General features: G+C 39.5%; 2 protein-coding genes, 1 long non-coding RNA gene and 1 pseudogene across 3 annotated transcripts in view; 3 read left to right on the forward strand and 1 right to left on the reverse strand.

The window, feature by feature from the left end:
• Nucleotides 1-27558, reverse strand: part of LOC115664620 (uncharacterized) — a 103389-nt pseudogene that overhangs the window by 42719 nt on the left and 33112 nt on the right.
• Nucleotides 3599-4813, forward strand: LOC130138329 (uncharacterized). The gene is made up of 2 exons (XR_008816732.1): nucleotides 3599-3765; nucleotides 4266-4813. It is a non-coding gene; the product is annotated as an uncharacterized LOC130138329 (long non-coding RNA).
• On the forward strand, nucleotides 14624-15908 carry LOC115694561 (protein TOPLESS-RELATED PROTEIN 2-like). Its single transcript, XM_030621660.2, has 3 exons — nucleotides 14624-15022; nucleotides 15193-15320; nucleotides 15845-15908. Exons 1-3 carry the CDS (start codon nucleotides 14981-14983, stop codon nucleotides 15906-15908), a joined length of 234 nt encoding a protein of 77 aa, XP_030477520.1. The 5' UTR covers nucleotides 14624-14980.
• Nucleotides 24596-27558, forward strand: part of LOC115664753 (uncharacterized) — a 75851-nt gene continuing 72888 nt past the window's right edge. Inside the window, exon 1 of the transcript XR_008816731.1 lies at nucleotides 24596-24884. The gene's annotated coding sequence lies outside the window, so the exon portion shown is untranslated. The remainder of the gene's footprint in view (nucleotides 24885-27558) is intronic.

The following is a 27558-nucleotide window of genomic DNA, read 5'->3' on the forward strand; positions in this document are numbered from 1 at the left end:
GGGAGGATTTCTAAGGCTAGAAAGTAGAAAATACAACAGAGAGGCTTTTTGATGACACAGAAGGCGATGCTAGACATGGGTTTGGAGTCCGAAACTCTCACAAGAAATCACAGGCTTTTGGATTGGAAATTGGGAATTAGAGCATTTCTTGGAGCCTTTTTTTCTCAGATCTTAGGGATTTTGTTGGGATGAAATTGCATTATATCCGCAACGCAATTAACTTGTCAAGTTAATCATCTTGTGTGAGAGTGAGATTGGACGAACAAAATAGAACAGCAGCATAACGGAAATCGACACTTCTTTTGAAGTTCTGTTTATCCATTGAATGAATCTTTCTTTCTTTTTATAGAGCTCAAATCTATTATCCGTTGGAAAAACCAAATTTCTCGTCTCGGGTTTTGATTGGGTCGAAGCAGAGAAGAGGGAAGAAGCTGCGATGAATCAAACCTTGTTCCACCTCCATCGCCTGGGGGCATTTTTTTTCTTGTCTTTTCATGGTACAGGCTGTGATGGGAGCTATTTTAGCCGGGGAAATAGTGTCCACCAGAGAGAAATAGGAGAGTCGATTCAGAGAATTTGTGAAAGAATCAAATTAGATGTCGACGACTAAGATTTTATATATATTATTTATTTTTTTATATGTAAAATCGGTGGGAGAACAGAGGTTTTCCGGGAGATGGGCTTGGACCATTGAGATTTAGGGGAAGGAAGTCGCTCCGAGTTATATGATCGTTCTTGTTTAGCTGAGAATATGGAGGTTAAGCAAAAGCCAACTATCTTTGTTCAACTTTATTTGTCCACGAGGTGAAGAGTCATAGGGGGACCGTCAGAAGCCAAAGGCAATCACAAGAAATTCCATCTACTTTGATCTTGTCTTGTTCATTCTGTACCCCCAAGAATGGGGAAAATCCATCGAACAGTAAGATTTATTGTTGGTCCTCGTCAACATTTTTTTTTTTGTGCGTGAATTCTTTATCTCACACAATACTCTAACATGTCGAGAGTGGGGAAAATTATCCAAAAAGTCCTAAATCTATTACATCTGTGCCAATTGTGCAAATTTAGTTCGAAACATTTTCACGTTTTGCTAATTGAGTCCATTCGATCAATTTTAGCCGAAAATCCTCGACGTGGATGTCGGTCGTCCTACACGTGGCATAACTGGCGCCAACGTGGACAATTTTTATAATCATTTTTAAAATAAATTTCTAAATTTTTTTTTATTTTTTCTTTCAAGGCCGACAAGGGTCGTAGGCGAGGATCGCGGCCCTCTCCTAGACCTGGCGAGGGCCACGAAGTCCTCGCCCAGTGGCCGACAAGGGTCGCCAGCCCTCACCTGTGGTCGACGAGGGTCGGCCGACGACCCTCGTTGGACTTGGTAGAAAAAAAAAAAAGGAAAAGAAAGAAAGAAAAAGAAAAAATAAATAATTCAATTTTATTTTAAATTTATAAAATAATTATCCACGTCAGTGCCAACTGTCCAATGTGGCACTACCGACCTCCATGTCGGCGATTTCCGGTTAAAATTGGTCGGATTGACTCAATTGGCAAATTGTCAAAATATTTAGACTCAATTGACAAAATTGAATTTCAACCAAAAAGAAAGTTGGCACAATTAAAAGATATAGGACTGGATTAACAAAAGTATAACAAGTTTATGACTTTTTGGATAATTTTCCCGTCAGGAGTGTCTTAATGTATCTTAACCGTACATGCATCAACAGTTGAGAATTGGTTAAGATGCAAATGCCAACACCGTTTGAAATAAAGAATCTTCATCCTCTTTTTGTATGCATATTGGAAAAGTTTCATGATAAGAATTTGATAACTCAGTTAAGGTGAAATTCATGGCAAGAGTAATCACTCTCCATAAGTTTAAATACCCCTACAATTGCTTACATGTATGAGGAAAAAAGGTATTACATTTAGGGCCCGTTTGGCAAGTTGTCAAATAGTGAAAATTTCTGTTCTTTTATTTTCAGAATCAGTTTTGGAACAGAAATGCGTTTGGTAAACTTTTTGTTCCCGGGCACAAATTTGCAAAAATTTATTCCCAGAATCAGTTTTGGAACAGAATCAAGAAGCAAAAAAAAATAGCTTCTTGATTCTGGGAACAAAAATGAGAATTAATTTTTTTTTTGCCTTCTTCTTTTTTTTGGTTTTCTTCTTCTTCTTCTTATTGGCCTGTGGCCGGCGAGGGCGTCGCGGCCCTCGCCGGTGGCCGGCAACCGCAAGGTTCCCCCTTGCCGGCGGGGGCGAAGGCTAGACCCTTGCTGCCGCCCTCGCTAGATCCGGCAAGGGCGACCCTCGCCGCCTGGGCGAAGGCTGCTCGCTGCAGCGACGGCAAGGCCTCGCCCAGCCATGGCGAGGCCGACCTCGCCATCGCGACCCAAGTGAGGGAGATGGGTCGCGATGGCGAGGCTGGCGGCAAGGACGGCGGCGAGGGCCGCGACGCCCTCGCCGGCCATGGCCGCGACGCCCTCGCCGGCCATGGCCAAGGAAAGGAAGGAGAAGAAAGGAAAAAAAAAAGGAAAAAAAGAAAGAAATATTAAAAAATTCGAAATATTATTAATAAAAAGAAATTTTGTGTAGTTACCAAACGCATTTCTGTTTTTTTTTATTCCAAGAATAGAAATTTTGGGCAATTACCAAACGTCTTCAAATGCATAAAAATTGTTCCCTGGCATAGAATAAAAAAAATCATTTCTGAGCCAAATCAGTTTCCGGGCACAGAAATTTTGCCATGCGCACCCTTGGTGTCCAATCTTTTTGAAAATCTTGAAGTTACAAAAAATGCCAAGATTTAGGCTCCGTTGTTTCGTGAAAGATAAATTATTTTGAAATAGAAAAAAATCGCTTGTATTCCTTGAAATAATTAATCAATAAAAAAATTTCATTATCGATATTAATTTATATTTAAAAATTTTCATAGATGATAAAAATATTTTTTATACATTCATTTTTTGTAAGCGATACAAACAATCATTTTGAGAAAAATATTTAAATCATTCATCTTTCATGAAATTAATTGAGTCTTACGGGGTGCAAATACTCCATCACATGCATTAAGAGAAATTCATGTTAATTGTGATTTATTATTCGAAAGTCTCAGTAGCATTTCAGCCTCAGAAATGATAAGACAAAGACGAGTCTTCATTGAATCAAGAGGTGATTACACTCCTGTAAGTGCCTCAGTATGGTCAGTGGCGTGGCTTCCCTTTTTTTGCTTAGTTGTTGTGTATTCTTCTAAGAAATTGTAGTGTGTTTTTCTTGTTATTTGACACTTGACCCCACCAAAAATTTATACTTACGATCCTTGAACTTGATAACTCGTATTGTATTTTGTATTTTTGGGTCTTGCATTTGAATCACGCTTAGGATTTGACACGCTCGTCACAATTTCGTTCGTTCTTTTTTTATAATTGAAAATAATAAAATAGAATCAATTGTATCCCGATCAATGATCAATTATTATATTAGCGCACCCACCGTGAAATCAGGCTAACACATTTCCACCATACAAAGCACATATGGGTCCCACCCTAGAATGCATATACGGGTTATTGTCCTCCAATGATGCATCCAGTCATTAGCTACGTATCACAAATCCTGCAAAAGAAGACAGAGAGAGAGTTCTCTCTCCCTCAACCCGCAGCCCCGGAGCAAGGCCTATTTCAGCGAGGAAGGAAGAGAGTAATCAGTCAAAGCTCGGAGATTAATTGGCGAACAGCAATACCAGCCGGTCACGGTGGTCGGAGCTCGGAGGTATGCATCGACTGTGAACCACGACTTCTCTTCACAGCTGTAGCCCAGCCTCCTTCGATAAGTTGGGGGACTGCGAGTAGATTCACGTAGTTTTGAATTCCTTGCTCGAAAAAGAACAACTCCCATCTCCGAGTATGTCCAATGTTTGTTTTCGATTCCCTGAATGGTGTTTTGTTAATAAACAATATGTACTTTGTATTAAAATATGTTTCGAATTTGAGCCAATCAAATAAAACCCGGCCGAAGTGGTCAAAATAACCGATGATTGCGAAAGCCTAGCTCCTGGAGTGGATCAAGGTAAATGGAAAAGGAAAGTAAGCCATGGCCTTTGCTGATTTGAATTGTCCAAATTCTATTAGGATGCTGTACATGGACTTTTTTTTTTAAATCTATTTGTTAATCGAAAAATATTAAGTACAAATGTCCGAAGGCGATACTTATTGTTTCAGTTTTCCTGAAACAGGGTTGTCTAACAAGTATCTTGCCGAATATAATTTCAGAAATAGGAGCAGAGCATGGAGCTCAAATTGCTGCAATGTATAGCCAGCTTCTTTATTCCATGGAGGAAGTCCTTGTTTCAAGCCATCAAGGACAATATGAGCCTGGTCAACATTGCCCGGCTATTATTGTATTAGTGCACCACGTAAAGCACATATCGGTCCCACCATACCGTTTCCCTGTGTCCTGATGTTTGGTAATTCCATTCATGTTCATCGCGAGTTGAAAGATGAATTAGCGAACGGAGATAGTTTCCAACTGATGTGGTTATGTGCTTTGTGGCTTGCTTTGATTGCATGCCCGAACACGAGCCACATGTTGTATTATCAACCAAAGTAGGATATACGATGGCGATGTTTACTATCCTTCTTGATTATGTGACCATCTTGTACTGAGATTTCTTAATAATTTGAATCATCCATCCATGTAATAGATTTCGGAAAAACCAACACAATCGGGTCTTTTGTCAAGCTGTCGAAAGTAACATTTACCGGTGAATGGTGATTGATCTTCTCTTTGATTTCGTGATGCACTTTATATTTAATTGAAATTATATTAATCAAGAAATATATTAATCTGAACCCTGGTTGTTTATCTAGACTAATCAGAAGTTAAAAGTAGCTTTTGTACTTTCCTGTTAAATCTAAAACATTATTCAAATTTCAAAAGGTTAGGAAAAAAATTATATATGAATATTTGTGTCAATGTTCATCTATTATGAAAATTTTCGGCATTTAAGATTAACAAAAAGTCAAAACAGATGCCCATCAAGATGTGCGAAAAAGAAAAAGTAAAAATCACCGTAAGCAAGCTCTAAATATTACTATGTAGCTAGAGTGATACCTAACGTATAATGTAAACATCATGATTTCTGTACATCCTTTGAGAGTGATGGGAGTTAAAAGTATTTATGCATGTGTTAATAAAAAGATTAATTTTTTTGCGAAATAAAAATTTAACGCGCATCGTTGTTGGACTCGAGATGGTCCACCCATATAATAATAAACTTTTCTTCCTCCAAATTGCCACTCGCTTTTTTTGATTTTTCAAAACTTAATGAGCAAGTCATCCGGTATTTCACAAATTAATTTGCGGCTGTGGGTGGGTCCGTCGCTAGTGACAAAAGAAATGCACCGTCGACCTCTCGTTATGCTATAATTTATAGCTGATTTTAATTTTCTAGGATTGGAATGGAGCATGGAGCTAATCCGAGGAAGCTGAATAGAAAACAAATTCAATAAGATAACTAACCAGCAAAGCTCTGATTTTGATTTTGACACTATCGCGCTTTTGAGACTGGTTTACCAAAATTACTTAGGTAATTCTGTTCATACATTACTTAGAAATGTCACAAGGTACTCATGCCTAGTGCGTGGCCAAACAACAACAGCCATGTGTGCTTGTTATGTATATTACCACATCGCACGACAATGGCAGACAAATCAAACCGATTGAGATTTAGGTTCTTAAATCCATGCATAAAAGGTTGCTTTTTTTTTCCATACTATGAAAAGAGTACGTGCCTTCACGTGGAAAAAAATTAATGTGTGGAGAGAGTTAGATATAAATATAAAATTAATATGGTTAGATTTAAATTCAATGTTAATAAGTAAGATTTTTAGAGGATCATATCTCAAATTTCTCAATTGGGCATTGCATAGAGCAAAGCGAGCCAACACCTAAAGCAACATAGCATCTAAACTAAGCATCACTCATCAGCGCACCCTAGATTTTCATAAAAGGTAAAAGTAACTCCAAAATTATAAAATAAAACAACCTACAGATCTTTGTTTATCTTGTTGATTTTTCCTCCTCTCCAAAGATTAATCAACAAAAATAAATAAAAAGGTACATGTTTTTGTTATAATTGATAAATGAAAATAACTTCGATAGAAGAACAAAAAAGAGAAATAAATACCATTTAGCATGAGGTGTCGGGCCAAATGAGGAATTTGATGATTCTTTACCACTATTTTACTATATATCAAAGGCTAAATGGAGCATCAATTAACGAAAGACAAATCAGCAGTGTCATAGTATAACGAATTCTTTTTCAAGTATAGAATTATTGGCAAATACTAAGTACATGTGCAAAATGTAATAGTATAATTATATCTAGGGATATATACATTTATATATCAAATTACTCATGTCATTGAACAAACATAAACAAACACAAGATTAGAAAAGTCAATAGATAATTAAAAGAATTTTGGAGGAGCCAGGAGATTCGAATCTGGCGCCCCCTACAGACGTTGGCCCCACAATTTGATCGTGCTATGTTTAGTGTTCTTTTAATGGTTAATATTACGAAAAATCTCAGACTGATACACTTGTGATAAATTTACTCTAAATTAATTTTTGATCACTAAAAATCCCAAGCTGGTACACTTGTGACAAATTTTTCCTTCGTTAAATTAGATTAATACCACGAAAAACCACAAACTAGTAAACTTGTAACAAATAGAGGGATAAAAACCTAAACTAATACACTCATCGACTGTCATATGTCATCCAACTTAGCAATTTAACAATAAAATTTAACGAAAATTAACGAAAAATAAATTTATCACAGGTATACCACTTTGAATTATTGATAGTAAAAAAATTAATTTGTGATATATTTATCACAAATATATTAGTTTAGGTTTTTTCTAGTATTAACCCATCTTTTAATGTACATTAATGGGGTGGTCAGATAACCAATGAAAAATGGCAACGTGGCTTGCTCTTTGGAAACCTTGACAAGATGAGGCTGTTTTAATGTCTTTAGAATTGATGACCTAACAGCAAGTCTCTAAATGATTGTCTCTTGAGTACTACTTTCGCCAATATGGTCCGTTTAAGGTACGGAAGTGTTACAATTCTAGGCTATATTGTCCTTTATAAGATGGTTATTCCACAATACATGGGCAACATTCATAACAAATGCGCTAGGCAGTGAGCAAAAGCAACATTTTTAGAAGGGAAGCCTAACTAGAATCACACGTGCAAGTTTCTTTGCACGTGAATCGTTTTTGATGTGTGAACTAACGTATTGATTTGACACTTACTTAGCAATTTCTGTCTACATTTGGAAGAAAATATTTGGAATTAGGATAAAAAGATAAGGATTAAATTATCGTAAGATCAAGGTACGAGGACCAAAATTTAGCATTGACAATAACACAGGGACCATTTTGTGATTTCTTTTGAATAATTATGTTGTCTTTAAACGTTAATGCCGCTTGTATATCTCTGACGCTTAGGCAACATAATCCTTCGATATCTGGAAAGATATACAACTTTTCCTAAAAGGATAATTGGAGATTAGTTTATGGACCCAATTAGTCACAATATAATATATGATGACCAAAATTGAATAGTGGTAATAGTATAGGGATCATTCAGTAATATTTCCCCGGTAAATTTTCAATACATTATTGTTCTCTTTTTCTCAAAGATCATTTTTCATTTTTAATCCGATATAAAACATTAGTTGTCTAATTAATAGTAAAATCGCAAGTCACGTGACTAGTTGTCTATTTCAATTCCAGAGAATAGCTAAAGGAAGAAAAGGTAATACTGAGGATACTAAGACAACTTTGTTAAATTTGAATTACAGAGATGTGATAAACTATAAGTATATATTTAAATAAATCTCACTAAACATCATTCAAAAAAGAACCGACCCCATCAAAAAGTCCGAGCCCCAGGTCCAAATCTCGTCTTCCCATCTCGCAGATTAATTTTTGCAGGGCGATTTTGACCACAGTGTACATAAGCTTGATGGGTCCTTCGGCAATGTTGGCTGGACCAGTATGGGTAAATGTACCTGATGGCTCATAGCAAGGATTCCTCCATGGAATCAAGATGCTGGTTACACTCAAGCAATTTGGGCTTCGAGCCTGCTTCGTACCTAGGAATTAAAATCAATAAACTACTTGCTCGTGTATCAAGCACATTTCTCAAGTACTTCCAACACGAAATACATCTTAATACTTTCCTCGTACGTAAATCGGGCCTCGCACGTGAAATATGAAATGTAAGGATTTGAACTCTTTAAGCATCATAAAAGACAATGGTTTTTCTAATAAATAAAGTTATCAAGAGACGAGTCTAAATTGAACATCGTGCATTTTTCTTATATCTCCATACATATACTCACATGAACACAACCAGAACTGCAAGTTTAGTTTCAAAGAGAAATTTGACGCATGGTATAAAACCATGCTTCTTGGGTAAATCATGGCTAATGAGTATGTGCATCGTTGCAGAAGTATAACCTACATGTGCATTGTAGGTAGGGACAGCCAGTTTTAACAGCGGGTGGATTAATATAATGACGTTAATTGATTAGGATATAATCAGTTCTATTTTATTATTTTGAGTTATAAAAAATGAATTAAAATTGTGACGAATTTTGTCAAAACATAATATGAGTTCTCATGGGTCAAGGATAGTAGAAATAATTTTTTTTGGTGGGGTCAAAGGTCAAATAACAAGAAAAAAAAAACTAAAATTTTTACGAGAATAGAAAATAACTAAGCAAAAAAAGGAAAAAAGACAAAAATACACCATGGGCAACCAGATTAGAATACTGACACCATGGACCTCCAAGGTTAAACTCTACTACGGACCTACGATGACAATACTGTGAGGGAGGTCAGTAGATATGATTTGATTATATTCTGAATAATTAAGAGTCCGATTTTCTTTTATTTTACCAGGAAAATCAGAACAACGTAATTCATATTCCACAACCTCACTTCTATATAATAGAGTAGCATCCGAAGTGTAATTTTCCCTTGGTCCATGGCTTAAATATGAAAAACTACACGCTGGAGATCCATGGAGTGGGTTTTTCATACTTAGGCTCTGTTTGTTTCGCGGAAAATGAGTAATTTAGAAAATATTTTTCAAAAAATAATCATTTAAATAATTAATAAGTGAAAAATATTTTCATTATCGACAGCAACTTATATCTAAATATTTTCGTTCATTTATTTTTATAAACGATACAAACGATCAGTTTTAAAAATATATTTTTTAAATCATTAATTTTCCTCGAAAGAAATGATCCTTACATAAAATAGTTACTCCATCTCCATCGTAGGTTTATGTGAGCTTTTTATATTAAAAATAGTCAATCGGAAGAACGACGACAAAGCAAATAGTCAATCGGAGTATGAGGACTGCTGCTAAGGAGTATGAGGGCTGCCGGATGGCAGCACTTTCAACTCAGGGGCGCCAACTCAAGCCCGATTGGCAGCACTTTCAACTCGGGGCTTACGTCATCCGCCAAAAACTCGGGGCTTACGTCATCCGGTCACTCATCCAAGCGCCAATTGCCCCGAGTTTTTGGCGCCAATGACGTAAGCCCCGAGTTTTTGGCGGATTGGCGCTTGGATGAGTGACCGGATGACGTAAGCCCCGAGTTGAAAGTGCTGCCAAGTTGGGGCTTGAAAGTGGGGCCATCCGGCAGCCCTCATACTCCCTATTTATTGGAAACTCTCACTCGATGTGGTCTTTCATAGTTTGGGGTGACAAACCCGACCCTGTTCTCATTTTCAGCCAAGCAAGGAAGAGATTGGCGAGGCAAAGTTGGAAGGTTAATGGCGAACAACAATCCAGCTGATCACGGTGGTAGGAGGTAAGCTTGGGTGATTTCAAACATATCTTGACCACTGTAGCCCAGTCTCCGTATGTCAGTTGGAGAATTGCGAGTGAAATAATGCCAAAATCTTTGTATCCTGCCCTGTTTCTATCTTTGATCATGTCCGCTGCGAGTGAAATAATGCCAAAACCTGCACTCTACGTAAAACAGGTTCTGGAACTCTGAACTTGGGTCAGTGGATTGCCCGTGGAAAATGGCCTGTTTCTCGCGTTAGATTGTGAGAGTCAGATCATTACACCAATTTGTACCATCCAGATTTTTTCGTCTATTCTTTTTTATGCTTTTGTTGATTGAGATGTTCATAATGACTTGACTCTCAAAGAGCAGAAATGGGCTCTACTCAAAACAGAGCATGTACTTCGGGGAATATCTTGTGGATGCAATATAACTTGTTTCTCGCATTTCCTGGATTAGGGTAGCTATGTCATACCACCCAGATTTTGTCTTCTATTATTTTGCTAATTGATCCAGGTTTTTATTCTCGCTGTTCATAATGACTCGACTCTCAGAACAGAGCATGGTGGCTCGTGATCATACTGAGTATATTCAGTGGGTGTAAATCGGTCAAAAAGTAAGAATGTTTCTTTAAGTCATCGGCCCCTTTTTTTGTGCGAATAGATATATTTTCATGATATCCGTTCGGTAGTTGAATACAGTAGGACTCATACCAGGAATAATCCCTCTCAAGTATGCACACCATTAAAACAACTGAGTTTGTCCGAGGAAAGTGAAATCCATAATAGCTGCCATGTCTTTTTAAAAATCACGAGGCTGGAAAGAAGGTGAGTGTGCCTCTCAAGTATGCACACCATTAAAACAACTGAGTTTTTTTTTTTGTCCAGATCTGCGAAAGACGGTTGACTAACAAGTAATTCGCTGATTTTTATTCCCAGGAATGTGTTAGAACATGCAGCTCAAGTTAATGGAGGACTTGATTCCCTCGTCAATGCTTTGCGTCAGCTCATCGGGGACAGGCATAGTTCTATAGGTCCGGCCGACATTTTCAATGCACCAGGCATTATGCTTATCTGTGAAGCGATCAAAATCATTCGGCAAAAATTAATCTTCGAGATGGGAAGGCCAGATCTTGACCCAAGTTTTCGACTTGCTTTTGCTGTGATGGCTGTTTTTCTTGGATGTGTCGAGTGCGGTCTCCTATTGTGTGTCCTGCTTGGCGACTTGCCTTTGCCTATCTTTGTTGTTTGTGTTTTAATGTTGGTAGGCCCATTTGTGTTCACCGCGAATTGAAGGAATAATTGGGACGACAGTCTACAGATTTTATGATGTGGTGACGTGTTCTTTATATGAATTTGATTTGCTCAGTAACCTTCCAATGCTGGGTCGGATATGAACCTCATGTTGTATTATTTACCTTGAACACCTTTTACACAACATAGCAGAATAAATTATGATGACGATTACAATTCTTTCTGGTGCAAATTCCTCTGCAGTTAAGCGTGTTCTGAGCTAGTTTAAGCATATCTCGGTAAGTTCCCACCAGCCCCTTCCCGGCAAGGCAGTTTTAAATCTTTTGCTAGAGTGCCAGTTTTAGTTTAAGTCCTAAGTGCATTTAGGTCCATTACTTCCCATTTGATCCAGTTGCATTGGAAAATAAAGCTCATGGAATTGCGTTACCAGTAAACAGAACTAAGAATTGGTGAAATTGGAGAAACAGGGCAAATTTTTCCTTTGGGCCAGAGAGAAACAGGGGAAATGAGAGTATATAAAAAAGAATCGCATACTCTCATTCACTATTCTTTTGTTTCGGATACACGCTTTGTCAGTTTGATATAGTTTATAGCTCGTTCCTTATATTACAAAATCAGCAATCTCCACGCAACAAAATTCAAACTAAAATAGCTAATTGGATAGCTCACAAGTTCTAATAATTTGTTCAATTAAATTACGCACATACAACAAGCTGGACAGGTACAAGCTTGATTCGTTACTCGTCCAACCAATAAGATAGCTAACCAGATTAACAAAGCTCCGTTTTGATCACTATCATTGTGCTTTTGAGACTAGTTTACCAAAATTACCTGATAATTTCATTCATAAATCACTCGTAATGTCACAAGGCCGAACAACGACGATGGTCATGTGTGCATTCAATGTATTTTATTGCATCACACGATACTAAAATGATGAATGAAACTGATTGTGATTTAGGTTTTTAAATCCATGTAAAAAAATTGCTTTATTCCCCTCGAGTAAAAAGAGTACACGCGCGTGTGTGAAGAAAACATTTAAATGTGTAGAGAGAGTTAAATATAAAAATAAAATTAGTAAATGATCCGGATCAAAATTAGTAAATCCATTACGGAGAAACTTTCAATCAAAGCCTTTTTATACTATAACATATGCTTGCTGTAAATTGAAACCCATGGAACTCCTCAAATACAAATGTGTAGCAATCCAAAAGTAATAAATATAAATCATTCTGATATTTGGCCAATGTTCGTAGAAATAACATTACGTTGTATTGTGATTTGATTTATTCATCGCGGCGAAATCTACAACGTAAAATCTTTTTAACGAGGGGCTTAGCACGCAACATCTGCAAGAGCTTACACAAGGATTATATAGGAAGAGCAGAGAAAAACAGGGCACTAGACCACATCACAGTCACTCAATGATGCAGCAAGCTAAGCCGACTTGGAGAAATGGCCAGGTTAGCTGACGTAAGCATTTACATCACCCGTCCTCCGAGCTCCCCTCTCGCACTGCTAAGCTGGCATGCCACTCAACCTCGGACACGTGGTACCACCTTCAACTTCAAGCCTATTCTCATATAAAGAAAAACCCCTCTCTCGCTCTCTCTCGTTTCATTCCTTCGTTGATCCATTCGTTCGATCAAAAGATCCGAGGTTTCAAGCTTCCGGGGTTTCTTTAGCCCTTTTGAACGTGGATTTTTTTTTTAAATCTCATTTCGAAAAGAGAGAAATGCCGACATCACATTTGGACGTGGATTCTTTATTCCACGAGATGCTTTCAAAATTCATAAGTGTCTCAATATATCTCAACCGCTGATACATGCCTTGTTTACATGTATCATTGTTAAAAATTGATTGAGATGCCAATGAAAACACCGTTTGAGGTTAAGGATCTTCGTCCTCTCTTCTATGCCTATTGGAATTAAGTTCTGTTTGTTTCGTGGAATATTTTTTTCTAAGATAACATTTTTGGGTATTTGGATTGTTTAGGAAAATGAGTTAACGGAATATTTTTGTCCAAGTCAATATGCTTAAATTCAAGAAAATGATTTTCTCTTTAAAAACTCAAAAAACTATTTTCTAAAGTATGACTAAATATCAAGCTAGAGACTTGGGCACGGAAACCTCAATGCCTGTTTTGGGTCCTTAGCAGCGGGCCAGGGTTGGGTCCATCGACACTAACCCGGGTCCATCGAGGCCGGGCCTAGGACCCCGATGCCGTGCCCGGTCCTTGATGCTCGGGCTTGTGTTAACAAAGGCGGGCATCCACAGAGGTTGGGCCCGGATCCATAGAAGCCAAGCCCAAATCCACAAAAGGCTAGGCCTGGGATTTCGGTACTTGTTTCCTGAAGGGACGATTGAAAATTCACTTGCAGCATCAGAAGGATCAGAGTTGCGTTCCGTTGCAATGATAGTAATTTCCTGAAGGGATGACTGAAAATTTGCAAGCCATCTGTTTAGATCACGAGGCCTTGCTACAAAATTGCTTGGGTATCTTCTCCTATCCAGAGATAATTGTCGTATGTTGGGGTCAACATTGCAAGTAATCCAGTATGTTTTCTTAATACCTGCATGCATATGACAACATCACAAATGCGAGGCCGCCCTCGACGGCCACGGGCAAGGGCCGGCCTCGCCTGGACAATGGTCGCCCTCGCCCGATCTGGTGAGGGCCGCCCTTGCCATCGCCAGCCGTGAGCAAGGCGACCCTCACCAGAGGCCGGCCGGCGACGGAGAAAAAAAAGATTTGGTAAAACAGAAATGGGAAAAAAGAAAAGAAAAAAGGAAAAAAAATAAAATAAAAACGAAAATGCCCTTGATCAAGTTGATGAGGTCAAGTCCTTCTTTGAAACAGATATGGCCACTTCAGGCCCTTAATTGAAACAAGATCCACTTCAGGCCCTTATTTAAGAAAATGAGGGCACTACATGCCATTATTTGAAATTTTTCCAGATTTTTATGAGGTGGCCGCTAAGATTAATGATATAACACGTTAATTATCCTTTTTTTGCATAAGTTACGATTATTTGTCATTAGATAGCATGAAATAACGACAAAATTTGATTATTGTAGATAATGTATGTATAACGTATGTAATCAAATTAGTTGTATCTTTATATAAAAGCTTTTGCCATTCATTATATAATTGATCTAATAGCATCATTTTTTACTTTTCTCATGATATAAGCGTGAGCTTTTTCACGTTTGTTTAAGAAATTTAACAATAAGGTTAATATCATGAAAAATCTCAAAGTACTAACTAATTTCCGAATTATATGTGCTATCAAGAAGTTAGTTCTCTCTTAATGCTTATTGCTTTAGTTGATCATACAAGGTATGGAAGTTGGATGTCCATCTTGCAGGCTGTTTTCATGTGGAACCAGTAAAGAGAGTGATTCCCATTTGGTTGAGTGGAACGAGACCGAGGGTGCTATATCAAGAAGTTAGTACGGCTTAAATCCAGTAAACAGGCGTCTCCCGCTCTCTCTGCCCTGCACACAAATTTTGAATTTTTAGCGCTGAGATTTCGCTGGTCCGCCGTTCCTTGCTGCTCCGGCGTTCGTCAAGTGGCCGTCCCCCGCCGTCGCCAACGAAGCACATTAAGGCCACCCCCTGCTCCGACAAAACAAAGGTCTCCCTCGTCTTCGCTCTCAGCTCCGGCGTTCGTCAAGCTCTCGTTCCTCCGCCCTCGCCAACGAAGCACATTAAGGCCACCGCTGCTCCGACGAAGCAAAGGTCTCCCTCTCTCGTGATCCGACGCTAGCTCGCTTGCTTGCTGCTCTGGCGTTCGTCAAGCGGCTGTTCCCCGCCGTCGCCGACAAAGCACGTTAAGGCCACCCCTGCTCCGATGAAGCTCCAGTGTATTCCATATTACAAGGAAAATATTCAGGTTCATCTGCTTTGAGAGCAGTTTGCCGCTTTCTACTTTCTTGACTTATACTCTATCATTTCAAGCAGACTGTATTACCAGTTTTTCCGAATTAGATGTGCAGCTGGTAAATTTATTTTGATAGCAGTTTCCCAGAGTCGACTATATAACTCTCTTTTTCATTATTGCAGCTTATTTTCTCCACTGCCATTGATGGTAAGATAAAAGCTTGGCTGTATGATTGCCTGGGATCTAGAGTGGACTATGATGCTCCCGGTCGATGGTGCACCATGATGGCTTATAGTGCGGATGGAACAAGGTAGCATGTTGCCTCAGAAACGCTTGTTGGCTATCTGTTTCTTCATGAAAGACAGGAACGCATTTTTGAAACACTTTTGGTTCGTGGGGAAATGCCATGCCAGTACATTGTTTCTCTCTGTCTCTGAAACTGGATGAAACCCATAGAAGAAGTTTTCTCAACCTAGTCCTTGGATTTCGTTTCTACATTAATCCCTTAGCTGTTCGATGGGGGATCTTATTGCTTGCTTTTGGTCTCTTACAGCCAAGCTCGACCTAGTAGCTGCTGTTCAAACACTTAGTATTCTATTGTATTGGTCTTCTATTGAGGCAATATGCTGACACCAGAAGCATTGGTATATCTGGCTTGCAAGCACTTGCATTCACAGTGATCATGTTGCTTTTTTCGAATAAAGTAGTAACTTTTTTTTGTTGCATGTCAGAAGTGATAGATGAACATGCATTAGTCATAATCTTAGTTCTCTCTTAATGCTTACTGCTTTAGTTGATCATACAAGGTATGGAAGTTGGATGTCCATCTTGCAGGCTGTTTTCATGTGGAACCTGTAAAGAGGGTGATTCCCATTTGGTTGAGTGGAACGAGACCTAGAAATTGGATGTCCGTCTTAGGTGATATGGAAGCAGCCTCACCTTAAATCCTGTAATGTGGAAGATGCATATAGTTTGAATTGGCTCTACATTCATTTTCTTTGGCCAGCTGCTCAAAAAAGAAGTTAGTACGGCTTCACAAAAAGGACGAAAATATAAGGTACATATTATTGATAAGAGTTAATATCACGAAAAATTTCAAATTGGTATATATGTGATAAATTTACCACAAACTAATTTTTTAACTACCAAAAATCCAAAACTGGTCATCTGTAATAAATTTACCCCAAAACTAATTTTTTGACCACCAAAGACCCCAAACTGGTACATCTGTGACAAATTTACCATCCGTTAAATTGGATTAATACTACAAAAATCCAAAACTGGTTAACCTGTGAGAAACAAAGGGGGGTAAAACCCCAAACTGATACACCCGTCAACTATTACATATCATCAAACTCAGCAATTTGACGGTAAAATTTAATGAAAACTAACGGAGGGTAAATTTATCACAAGTGTACCAATTTGAGGTTTTTGGTGGTCAAAAAACTAGTTTGTAGTAAATTTGTCACAGGTGTATAAATTTGAGATTTTTCGTGATATTAACTCTTATCAATAATATGTGCCTTATATTTTTATCCTTTTTGTGAAGCCCTAGTAAGTTCTTTTTTGAGCAGTTGGCCAAAGAAAATCAATGTAGAGCCAATTCAAACTATGCATCTTCCACATTACAGGATTTAAGGTGAGGCTGCTTCCATATCACCTAAGCCCGGTGATTAAATATCAGGAGAGCATTCGCAGTTGGAGATCAATTGACGACATCAAACTAAATATAATCGGAGTTAAATAGTGCAACTCGATCCTGGATTAGTTACTCCCAATTTTAAATATAAACTATCTCATAACATGCTTTAAATTCATTTAAAATTAATTTAATCTAACTTTTACCATAAAATTAGTTAAAGAACAATTAAAAAGATATAATTATAATAGAACATCGAAATAAAACCAAAATAAAAATATTTATAACTATTATCTAGTTACATTGCACAATTTAGAAACCGATAAGCTTGCTTCGCTTAAATATCATAATAAAATGGGAAAATTTCAATTAAGGACCCCAAGTGGGGTCAAATTCTCAAAAAGGGGTCCAAAGTGAATATTGTGTCAAATAAAGGCCTGAAGTGCTCAATCAGTCTCAAATAAGGACCTGAAGTGCCCAAAATGTCTCAAATAAGGACCTGGGTCCCCGGTCGGCCAAAATACCTGCTGGCGGCGAGAGAAGTTACTGTTTCGTCGCCGGAACAGTAACTTTTTAAATTTTTTATTATTTTCTTTCTTTTTTCCTTTTCTGTTTTTGTTCTTTTCCTTTTTTTTTTTTTTTAAATTTTCTTCCTCCGCCGGCCATAGCCGGGGCCGGCGGAGGTCGCCGGCTCAGGCGAGGCCCGCCTCGCCGGCGTCGGGCGAGGGCCGCCTCGCCTGGGCGGGCGAGCCGGCCTCGCCGCCCGGGCGAGGCTTGCCTCGCCGGCCGGCGAGCTCGACCTCGCCGGCCTCGCCGGCGTCGGGCGAGGCCGGCCTCGCTAGTTGCGAGGCGAGGTCGAGCCTCGCCGGCGTCGGACGAGGCCGGCCTCGCCCGGTGAGCGAGGTCGAGCCTCGCCGGCGCCGGGCGAGGCCGGCCTCGCCGATGCGGGCGAGGTCGAGCCTCGCCGTTGTCGGGCGAGGCCGGCCTTGCCGGTTGCGGGCGAGGTCGAGCCTCGCCGGATCGGCGAGGCTCGACCTCGCCCGACGCCGGCGAGGCTCGACCTCGCCCGCAGCGCGAGGCGGCGAGGTCGAGCCTCGCCCGGCGGCCGGCGAGGTCGAGCCTCGCCCGGCCGGCGAGGCCGAGCCCTCGCGGATCGGCGAGGCTCGACCTCGGCCGCAACCGGCGAGGCCGACCTCGCTCGACGCCGGCGAGGGCGGCCTCACTCGCAACCGGGCGAGGCCGGCTCGCCCGACACCGGCGAGGCTCGACCTCGCCCGCAACCGGGCGAGGCCGGCCTCGCCTGACGCCGGCGAGGGCGGCCTCGCCTCGAGGCCGGCTAGGTCGAGCCTCGCCGCTGGCCGGCGAGGACGAGCCCTCGCCAGACCGGGCGAGGCTCGACCTCGCCTCGCAATCGGGCGAGGCCGACTCGCCCGACGCGCGGCGAGGCGGCTTCGCCCCGCCTGTGCGAGGGCGACCTCGCCCACCCAAGCGAGGGCGGCCCTCGCCCGACGCCGGCGAGGGCGGCCTCGCCTGAGGCCGGCGACCTCCGCCGGCCCCGGCTATGGCCGGCGGAGGAAGAAAATAAAAAAATAAAAAAAAGGAAAAGGAAAAGAACAAAAACAGAAAAGGAAAAAAGAAAGAAAATAATAAAAAAAATTTAAAAGTTACTGTTCTGGTGCCAGAACAGTAACTTCTCTCGCCGCCGGCAGGTATTTTGGCCGGCCGGGGACCCAGGTCCTTATTTGAGATATTTTGGGCACTTCGAGTCCTTATTTGAGACTGATTGAGCACTTCAGGCCTTTATTTGACACAATATTCACTTTGGACCCCTTTTTGAGAATTTGACCCCACTTGGGGTCGTTAATTGGAATTTTCCCTAATAAAATTAATCAAGCAAAAATTTAAAATATACAACTTTTAAAGTGAAAAAGTAATCCGCAAAAATAAAATAGAGCTTCCTAATAGAAAGTAAGATACAATTAAAAATTCGAAATTCTTAGCCATGACATATTTACCCAAATTAATTTTTGCCCCACAAAATTCCCAAATTGGTATCCTGACCCAAATCTACACTCTATTGGGATTCCATCCAATATCCCATTAAAATGAATAAGTGTTAACATATATATTGATGAGTAGTTTTCATTTGTGAGTTGAAGTACATATCAAGATAATGTTTAGAATATTGATGATGTTGGGATATGAGGATCGATTTGTGAACTAGATCAAAATCGTAATTCGTGTATAGAAAGATTAGTGAATAAGGATAATATTATTCTTTCTCGAATTCTTTGAATCAATTTCCCTGTTTCTCTCTTGCCAAAGAAAAAAAATCCATGTCTCCTCGATTTCATTCAATTGCATCAAGATCTTAACTAAGTAGTACCATCGTCTTCATCATCATCACCATCATCATCATATATTCTGCATTGTGATGTAAAAAGTGTTTAAGATAATAATAGTACAACACGAGGTTCATATATGAGCCAACATTGGCAAGACGTACATCAAAACCAACTTTGCAAAGAGCACACAACAACATTAGGAAAACCGAAAACTGTCACCATTCTCTAATTAATCCTCAAGTTCGAATTTGAATAGGATTATCAACATCAGGACGTAGGAACAAGAATCAGCCAAGGCATGTCACCAAGCAAAATGTATATCAACAGACTGCACGCGACACATCCGAGAGCAACAGAGATGAGAGCGTACGCAAGTCGGAGTCTTGGGTCAATATCTTGCCTTCCTATCTCGGAAATTAATCTCCGCCGGACATTTTTGACCATTGTGTAGAGAAGCATGACGGGAGCAACGGTAATGTTGGTTGGACCTGTATAGCTAAACATGTCCCTGATGGCTTGAAGTAAGGTCTCCTCCATGGAATCAAGATGTTTGTTATATATTTCAGCAATCTGAATTACAAGCTCTGCTCCATATCTTCGAATTAAGATCAGCAAACTACTTGTTAGACGATAGTCTTTCACAAAAGCTCAAGCTGTGAGTTCTTTCTACATCGTACAAGATGACAGTTTTTCCAAAAGCTATCAAGATATGAGTCTACAATAAACATCTAGCGATTTCCGAGGGCTCTTAACTAATATACTCGCAGAAACATGTCGAGCTACCAATTTAAGTTCAAAAGGAAATTTAATTCGTGGTATGATGTCAAGCTTCTGGTGCAAATCATAGTTAATGAGTCTATGCATGCAGGAGTCTAACCTAGGTATGCACTGCAGGAGTCTAACCCATCTATTGATCCACGACTAATTAAGCTAATGAAAACTCCTCTTTTCGACAAAATGTAACATCGTAGGACAAGGGGATACCTCCTTAAGATCTACAAACCTTTCCCAATCCACTCCGACGACACATATTCACAAAACAAAACCACCCAGACTCACAAAACTACCAGGATAGAAACAGAGCAAAGCTAATCGCAGGTCTTATCTTCTCCTAGGAGGAAAAGCTAACCAGACTTTCAGTATACATTGTTCTTGATATGAGTTTCTCTTGACAAAAGAAAGAAGCAGAGTGTATATGCAGTCGTGTCTCTTCATCAACGTACAAAAATTTCCCACCAAATAACTTTAGGAGACGAGCTCACATTCTTTCCGACTTGGCGATTTTCAAAAAGAAATAACTGTTATTATGGCATTTCACTCTCCTCAGACAAACTCACCCGTTTTAATGGTGCTCAAACTCTGAGAGGGATTCTTGCTACTATCAATCACCAAATGAATATAATGAATATTTTACTAATCAGTACAAAAAATGTCAATGAGTATAATTTTACTCCACTGAATATGCTCCCTCATGAATATGACCCAACATGCTCTGTTTCTGAGAATCAAGTTATCATGAACGTTGAGAACAAAAACCTGGATCGTTTAGCAAAAGAATAGAAGACAAAATCTAGGCGGTACAACGTAACTAGCCCAATACAGGAAATGCAAAAAATGAGCCATTTTACATCTGCTAAATGTGCCCTTAAGTACATGCTCTATTTTGAGAGTCTGAAAATCGGGAACAAAAGCCCTGGATCAATAACAAAAAGATAAAAAGAATATGGGAAAAAAGTTGGGCGGTACAAAGTTCACCGGATTTACGTAGAGTGCAGGTTTTTTTCCAGATAAAACAGCATTCCTGTTGTGGAATACATGCAGTGGACATGATCAGAGATGAGAACCGGCAAGAATATCATGATTTTACTCGCAATCCTCCAACTTACTGACGGAGTCTGGGCTACCGAACCTATAGCCTTCCGGCCAGGGAGAAATAGAAACACAACGGGAAAGATGCACATTAACCAACTTGAGAAAATAACACAGGATGGTTTGGGTGTTAATGGGTAATTTGACGTTGTCGATGTGGAATTGCGGGGTCACATCGGGCTCATGAGGCAAAAAGGGTCACATCGAGGTCGGGTCACATCGGGGTCACGAGGCGAAAGAACATTAACCCAACCCATTCTGTGTAATATTAATGAAGTATGCCGAACGAATTGGGTTACTGGGTAAAATTTTCCAATTGTGGTCCCCCAGGAAAGCACACAAGAGTCAAAACGGAGAATCCCAGGAAAGCGAGGGTAGAGTAATTTTGGTTTAGGATAAGTATAGACATATATAGACAGATTGTCGATGACTATTTTCGTTTTTTATTTCTATATACAAGAAAAGGGCTGGGGAGTCAGGGATTTCCTGGGAGATGGGCTTGATGCATGAAGAGATTCAGGGGGAAGGAAGTTGCCCAAGTCCTCAGCGATGATCTTTTTTATGTTCAGGGGAGAGTGGGATTTAAGCTTTGAGCGAGGCCCGACCATATATCCATTTAAGATTTATTATCGGTCGTCCTCGATCTTTTCTTATTTTTATTTTGGACGTGATATCTTCGTCCCGTAAGATGCATCCACGGGTCGTGAGTGTCTCAACATATCTCGATCGTCAATACATGCATCGTTTATGTGAATCAACGGTTGATAATTGGTTGCTCCTTACCGATGCTGCCTCGGACGTTCACTATTGTTTTTCATCCTTGTACTTTATTTTGCGACGGGATTTGGTCCCTAAACTAATCCCACGTCACGTATTCAGGACCAATTGCGTGTTTTTCCTCCAAATGATGACAGAAAGTGCTCAGTAAACACTGGAATGAGCATGCGGCATTGATGCGTAAATCACAACTTAAAATTCGAGAGTAAATGTCATAAATGGTCCATCTACTAATACTCACGTTCACTTTTGATTCTCGGTACTTTATTTTTGTTGCGTAATTGGTCGGTGGACCAATGTTCAATCCTGATTCTAAGAACGTCGTACGTTTTTTTTGGTCCAAATGCAAACAAAAAGGAAGAGCTAAGAGCTAAAGATAAAAATGTGGCATCAAGGTGCTATAATAGTGCAAAACTAGTGGGGACGTTGCAGAAAAATAACTTTGTCATGTAGTTTGACACGTCAAATAAATCACAGGTAGTTAATTTTAAGGAAGGTTCGATTGCTTCATTAATTATCACGAAGTACATTTATAAAAAATTATGTATAATAATATTCGTAATCATGAAAACGCATTCGGGAAGAACGAGGAATTTGATGATTATTTGCAACTATTTTACTATATACCAAGGGTACAATAGAGTATCAATACATGAAAGATAAAATAACGGCGCCATAGTATAACGATACTTTTTCAGTATAGATTTATTGCCAAATACTAATTACATGTGCAAAATGCAACAGTCTAATTAACTATAGGTATACATATCATAATCATTCATGTAATTGAAATAATAAAAACAAAATACAGGATTAGAAAAGTTAAAGGATAATTAAAGATAATTAAACGCCGGCCCCACAGTTTGGTTGTTCTATATTTGGTTATCTTTGAATATACATACATTCATGGGGGCAGACAACCAACGAAAATTGACACGTGGCTGACTCTTGAGGAACCATGACCAGGTAAGGTTGTTTTAGTGTCTTTGGAACTGATGTCCTAGCAGCAAGTCTATCTAATTAGCAATTGATCACCACTTAAATGCTACTTTCGAGAATTTGCAAGCATTGCAACTCCAAGCTAAATTGTACTTCCTAAAATGATTATTCCACAATAAATGGGCAATTGTTATAACAAATACGCTATAGTGCACGAGCAGAAGTGATATTACAAGATATATGAGGAAAGCCTAACTAGAACCACATGTGCAAGTTTCTCTAGATGTGGATTGTCTTGAAAAGATAGCTTCTTCAAGTTGTGTGAACTAGCATATTGATTTGGTAGTGACACTTACTCGGCAATTTCTGTCTGCATTTGGAAGAAAATATTCGAAATCGGCATCACAAGTCAGGTTAAGGACTGAATCTATGGTAAAATAAAGTATGAGGACCAAAATTAAACATCAACAATAATATAGGAACCATTTTGTAATTTCTTTTGAATAATTATTTTCACATTAGCGTTGCTTGTATATCTCTAGCGCTTAGTGACTTAGTATATTCCGTTCATAAACGGTTACATATTTTTTGCCTTGAAATGATAACCAGTGATTAGTTTATGGACCCAATTTGTCACAAGATAAGGTAAGACACCAAAATGGAATAGTGGCAATGGTATAGGTCATTTTTTAATTTTCCCCTGGTATATTTTCCTATACTTTTATGTTTTCTTTTCTCAAACATCACTATTCATTTTTTATTCGATGTAAAACATTAATTCATTAATTAATAGTAAACTTGCAAGTCATGTGACTAGTTTTCTATTTTGGATAAGTGAAGTGATAATCCTAAAACTTATCACGAAAATACAATTGAGTCCTAAAACTTGTCAAATTGATGCAATAAAGTCATTCCGTTAACTCCGTCCAACTTGGCTAACGGAAAATGTTAATGTGGTTTTTTATAAAATTGTTTTCTCTATCCTACGTAGCACTGACGTGGCTAAAATGAGGTCGTTTTGGTCAAAATTTGATTTTTTTAATCAATTATTTAAAAATTGTATTAAAAATAAGCTAACTTAAAAAAAAAACACACAAAAAAGGGAAAAAGTAAACAAGGGTCGCTACTGTCCCACCATAGCTGGGAAAGGCTGGCAATGGTGGGGCGATGCCCATTGGGAGTTGCCGGGCCTCGACTAGTGGACGACGACCCTCGTCGATTGCAAGTAAGGGCCTGCCATCCCCAACTGGCAATGGTGGTGTGGGGGTAGGTTTTTCTACCCTCCTTTTTTTAGTAGCTTATTTTAATTTAATTTAAATAAAATTTGGATTAAAAAAATCATATTTGGATAAAATGATGTCGTTTTAGCCTTATACTTCGTGCTTTTGCCACATCATCGCTATGTAGGAGAGAGAAAATAAAAATAAAAAGCTATGTCAGTAGTTTTCATTAGTCATGTTAGACGGAGTTAACAAAGTGACTTTATCATACCAATTTGACAAGTGTTGGAACTTGATTACACTTTTGTAACAAGTTTTAAGACTTCCACGAAATAAATGAAGCCTCAATATTTGGCAACAAATCTCTATTGAAAAAAGTAAATGCCTCAAGCACAGAATCGTCAATGGCGTGGCTTCCCTTTTTTTGCTTAGTTATTTTGTATTCTCCTAAGAAATTTTAGTTTGTTTTTCTTGTTATTTGACATTTGGCCCAACCAAAAATGTATTCTTACTATCCTTGAACATGATAACTCATGTTATATTTTGTATTTTTTGGTCTTGCATTTGAGTCATGCTTAGAATTCGACACGCTTGTCCCAATTTCGTTCGTTTTTTTTATTATAAATAATTGAAGATAATAAAACAGAATCAATTAAATCCCGATCAATTGTCCATTATTACATTAGAGCACCCACCGTGAAATCAGGCTAAAACCTTGCCACCATATAAAGCACATATGGGTTCCACCATAAAGTCCCACCTAGAATGCACATGTAAGGCTATAATCCTCCGACGATGCATCCAGTCATTAGCTACGAATCGCAAGTCCTGCGAAAGAAGACAGAGAGGAAGAGAGAACACTCGCGATGTTCTCTTTCTTTTCGCTATTTCCCGGAAGCGAGTTGTGCGTCGTGGACGCATGCGCACCCGACGTTTCTTGGCGTTCTCATGGATCTTACAGATGTGTTTGCTCAACTCGCAGCCTCGGAGCACGTTGTATTTCGGCAACGAAGGAAGAGAGTAATTCACTCAAAGCTTGGAGACTAATTGGCAAACAACAATCTAGCTGGTCATGATGGTCGGAGGTAAGCATCGACTGAGAACCGCAACATCTCTTCACTGCTGTAGTCCAGCCTCCTCCGGTAAGTTGGGGGACTGCGAGTAAATTCATGCAGTCCTGAATTCCTTTCCCGGAAAAGAACGACTCCCATGTCCGATCACGTGCACTGTCAGTTTTTGATTCTGTAAATGGTGCTTTGTTCATAAACAATATGTACTCTGCATAGATTGTGTTAAAATATGTATCAAATTTGAGCCAGTCAAATAAAACCCGGCCCGAACTGCCGATTGCGAAAGCGAAAAACGTAAGGCAATTGCCTTCTAGCTACTGGAGTCGGTCAGGGTAAATAAAAAAGGAAAGTAAGCCATGGACTCTGTTGACTTGAATTGTCCAAATTCCTTTTTTTTTAGCAAAAGGAATTGTCCAAATTCTTTTAGGATGCCGTACATGGACTTTTCTTTTCTTTTTCTTTTTTAAATTTTGTTAATCAAAAAATATCAAACACAAATGTCCGAAGGCGATACTTATTATTTCAAATTTTCTGAAATGGGGTTGTCTAACAAGTATTTTGCCGAATATAATTTCAAGACACGGAGCAGAGCATGGAGCTCAAATTGCTGCCATGGATAACCAGCATCTTGATTCCATGGAGGAGTCCTTGTTTCGAGCCCTCAGGGACAGTACAAGCCTGGTCAACATTGCCAGGCTATTATTGTATTAGTGCACCCTGTAAAGCACATATCATCCCAACCTACCGTCTCTTGCATTACTGAACGGAGATAGTTCGGGTAATTCCATTCATGTTCATCGAGAGTTCAAAGATGAATTACTGAACGGAGATAGTTTCCGGCTGATGTAGTTATGTGTTCTGTGGCTTGCTTCGATGGCTTGCCCGAACACGAACCACGTATTGTATTACTAGCCAGAGTAGAATATATGATGATGATGTTTACGATCCTCCCTGATTATGCAACCATCCTGTACTGAGATTTCCTAATAATTTGAACCATCTGTCCATGCAATAGATTTTGGGAAAACCGACACCATCGGGTCTTTTGTTAAGCTGTCGAAAGTAACATTTACCGGTGAGGTGATTGATTTTCTCTTTGATTTTGTGATGCACTTTATATTTAATTGAAATTATATTAATCAACAAATATGTTAATATGAACCCTGATTGTTTATCTAGACTAATCAGAAGTTAAAAGTAACTTTTGTACTTTCCTGTTAAATCTAAAACATTATTCAAATTTCGAAAGATTACGAAAAAAAATTCTATATGAATATTCGCGTCAATGTTCATCTATTATGAAAATTTTCGGCGTTTAAGATTAACAAAAAGTCAAAACAGATGCCCATCAAGATGTGCGAAAAAAGAAAAAGTAAAAATCACCGTAAGCAAGCTCTAAATATTACTATGTAGCTAGAGTGATACCTAACGTATAATGTAAACATCATGATTTCTGTACATCCTTTGAGAGTGATGGAGTTAAAAGTATTTATGCATGTGTTAATTTTATTAAGGCGCATCGTGGATGGACTCGAGAGGGTCCACCCATACAATAATAGACTTTTCTTCCTCCAAATTGCCACTCGCTTTTTTTGATTTTTCAAAACTTAATGAGCAAGTCATCCGATATTCCACAAATTACCTTGCGGCTGTGGGTGGGTCCGTCGCTGGCGACAAAAGAAATGCACCGTCGACCTCTCGTTATGCTGTAATTTAAAGCTGATTTTTAATTTTCTAGGTGTCACGCCCCGCACCCTACGAGCGCGCGATCATCCCGCGATGGTCGATCATTGAATGCGACGTCCTAGACACGTCGCCGACCCAACCCAAACATCAGAGATTAGGCACGTGCGGAAACAAATAGAAACAACCCGGACAATTAATAATGACAAGGGGTAACAATAGCACAAAACAATAACTGTAATTCTTACACTTGGCAGATACATACGACGTTTACAAAAAGACAATTCCTAAGTTAGGCTACAACAACAGAACCACATTCCTCAAAAGGGACAAAGGTTTACAAACTTAACTCCTCTACAAAGGGGGACTCAAAATACAATATACTTGACCCGTCCTCGATCTCCGAGATATCCTTGCAGTGTCTCCAATCACCCACGGTTGCGAATCTGAAATGGTTATATAATAACCGTGAGAACGAGTCTCAATAAGCAACACCCTAAACCCCACGTAGGCCAATGCGTACCCAGACAAGTCGTACATGCAATCTACCCCATAACATATAAAATAAAATCGCATCCTTATACTTACCTCACCATCGAACCCATGTAAACTCTGCACGTTAGTCAAATCGCGACAAGACAATAATACTAACTCAATAACATATCACGATCAATCAAACGCCAACCACACTGGCACTCAATCAATCCCACCAATTCAATCACACATTCAATTAGCCAGTCCAATCAGTTCAATCAATTCAATCACACACAATTCGCATGCGTGGTCGAACAACTTTCCACGACCTCCCAGGTCCTTTCACACTGCCCGCGTCACTGCGCCTCAGGCCCAATCTCACAGCCCGCGCTACTGCGCCTCAGGCTCAACCCTTAGATCAAGCGGGACTCGGTCCCGCGTAACCACGCCTCAGGACATTTTTCCCCTTCCAATGACCCGCGTAACCTACGCCTCAGGTCTGGTCATGCCTTTCTCGCCACACCCGCGTAAC

The sequence above is a fragment of the Syzygium oleosum genome, unplaced genomic scaffold (genome assembly GCF_021117445.2).
Source record: "Syzygium oleosum isolate NSW1041296 unplaced genomic scaffold, Sole_v2.1 Sole_v2.06, whole genome shotgun sequence".
In the NCBI taxonomy this organism is placed as follows: domain Eukaryota; kingdom Viridiplantae; phylum Streptophyta; class Magnoliopsida; order Myrtales; family Myrtaceae; genus Syzygium; species Syzygium oleosum.

Bases quoted from the DNA above. Each gene is read 5' to 3' on its own strand.
- LOC115694561 (XM_030621660.2), top strand. From the start codon at position 14,981: ATGAAGCTCCAGTGTATTCCATATTACAAGGAAAATATTCAG. The intron at 15,023-15,192 runs GTTCATCTGCTT...TCATTATTGCAG, and splicing joins ATTACAAGGAAAATATTCAG to CTTATTTTCTCCACTGCCAT. The intron at 15,321-15,844 runs GTAGCATGTTGC...TCCATCTTGCAG, and splicing joins TATAGTGCGGATGGAACAAG to GCTGTTTTCATGTGGAACCT.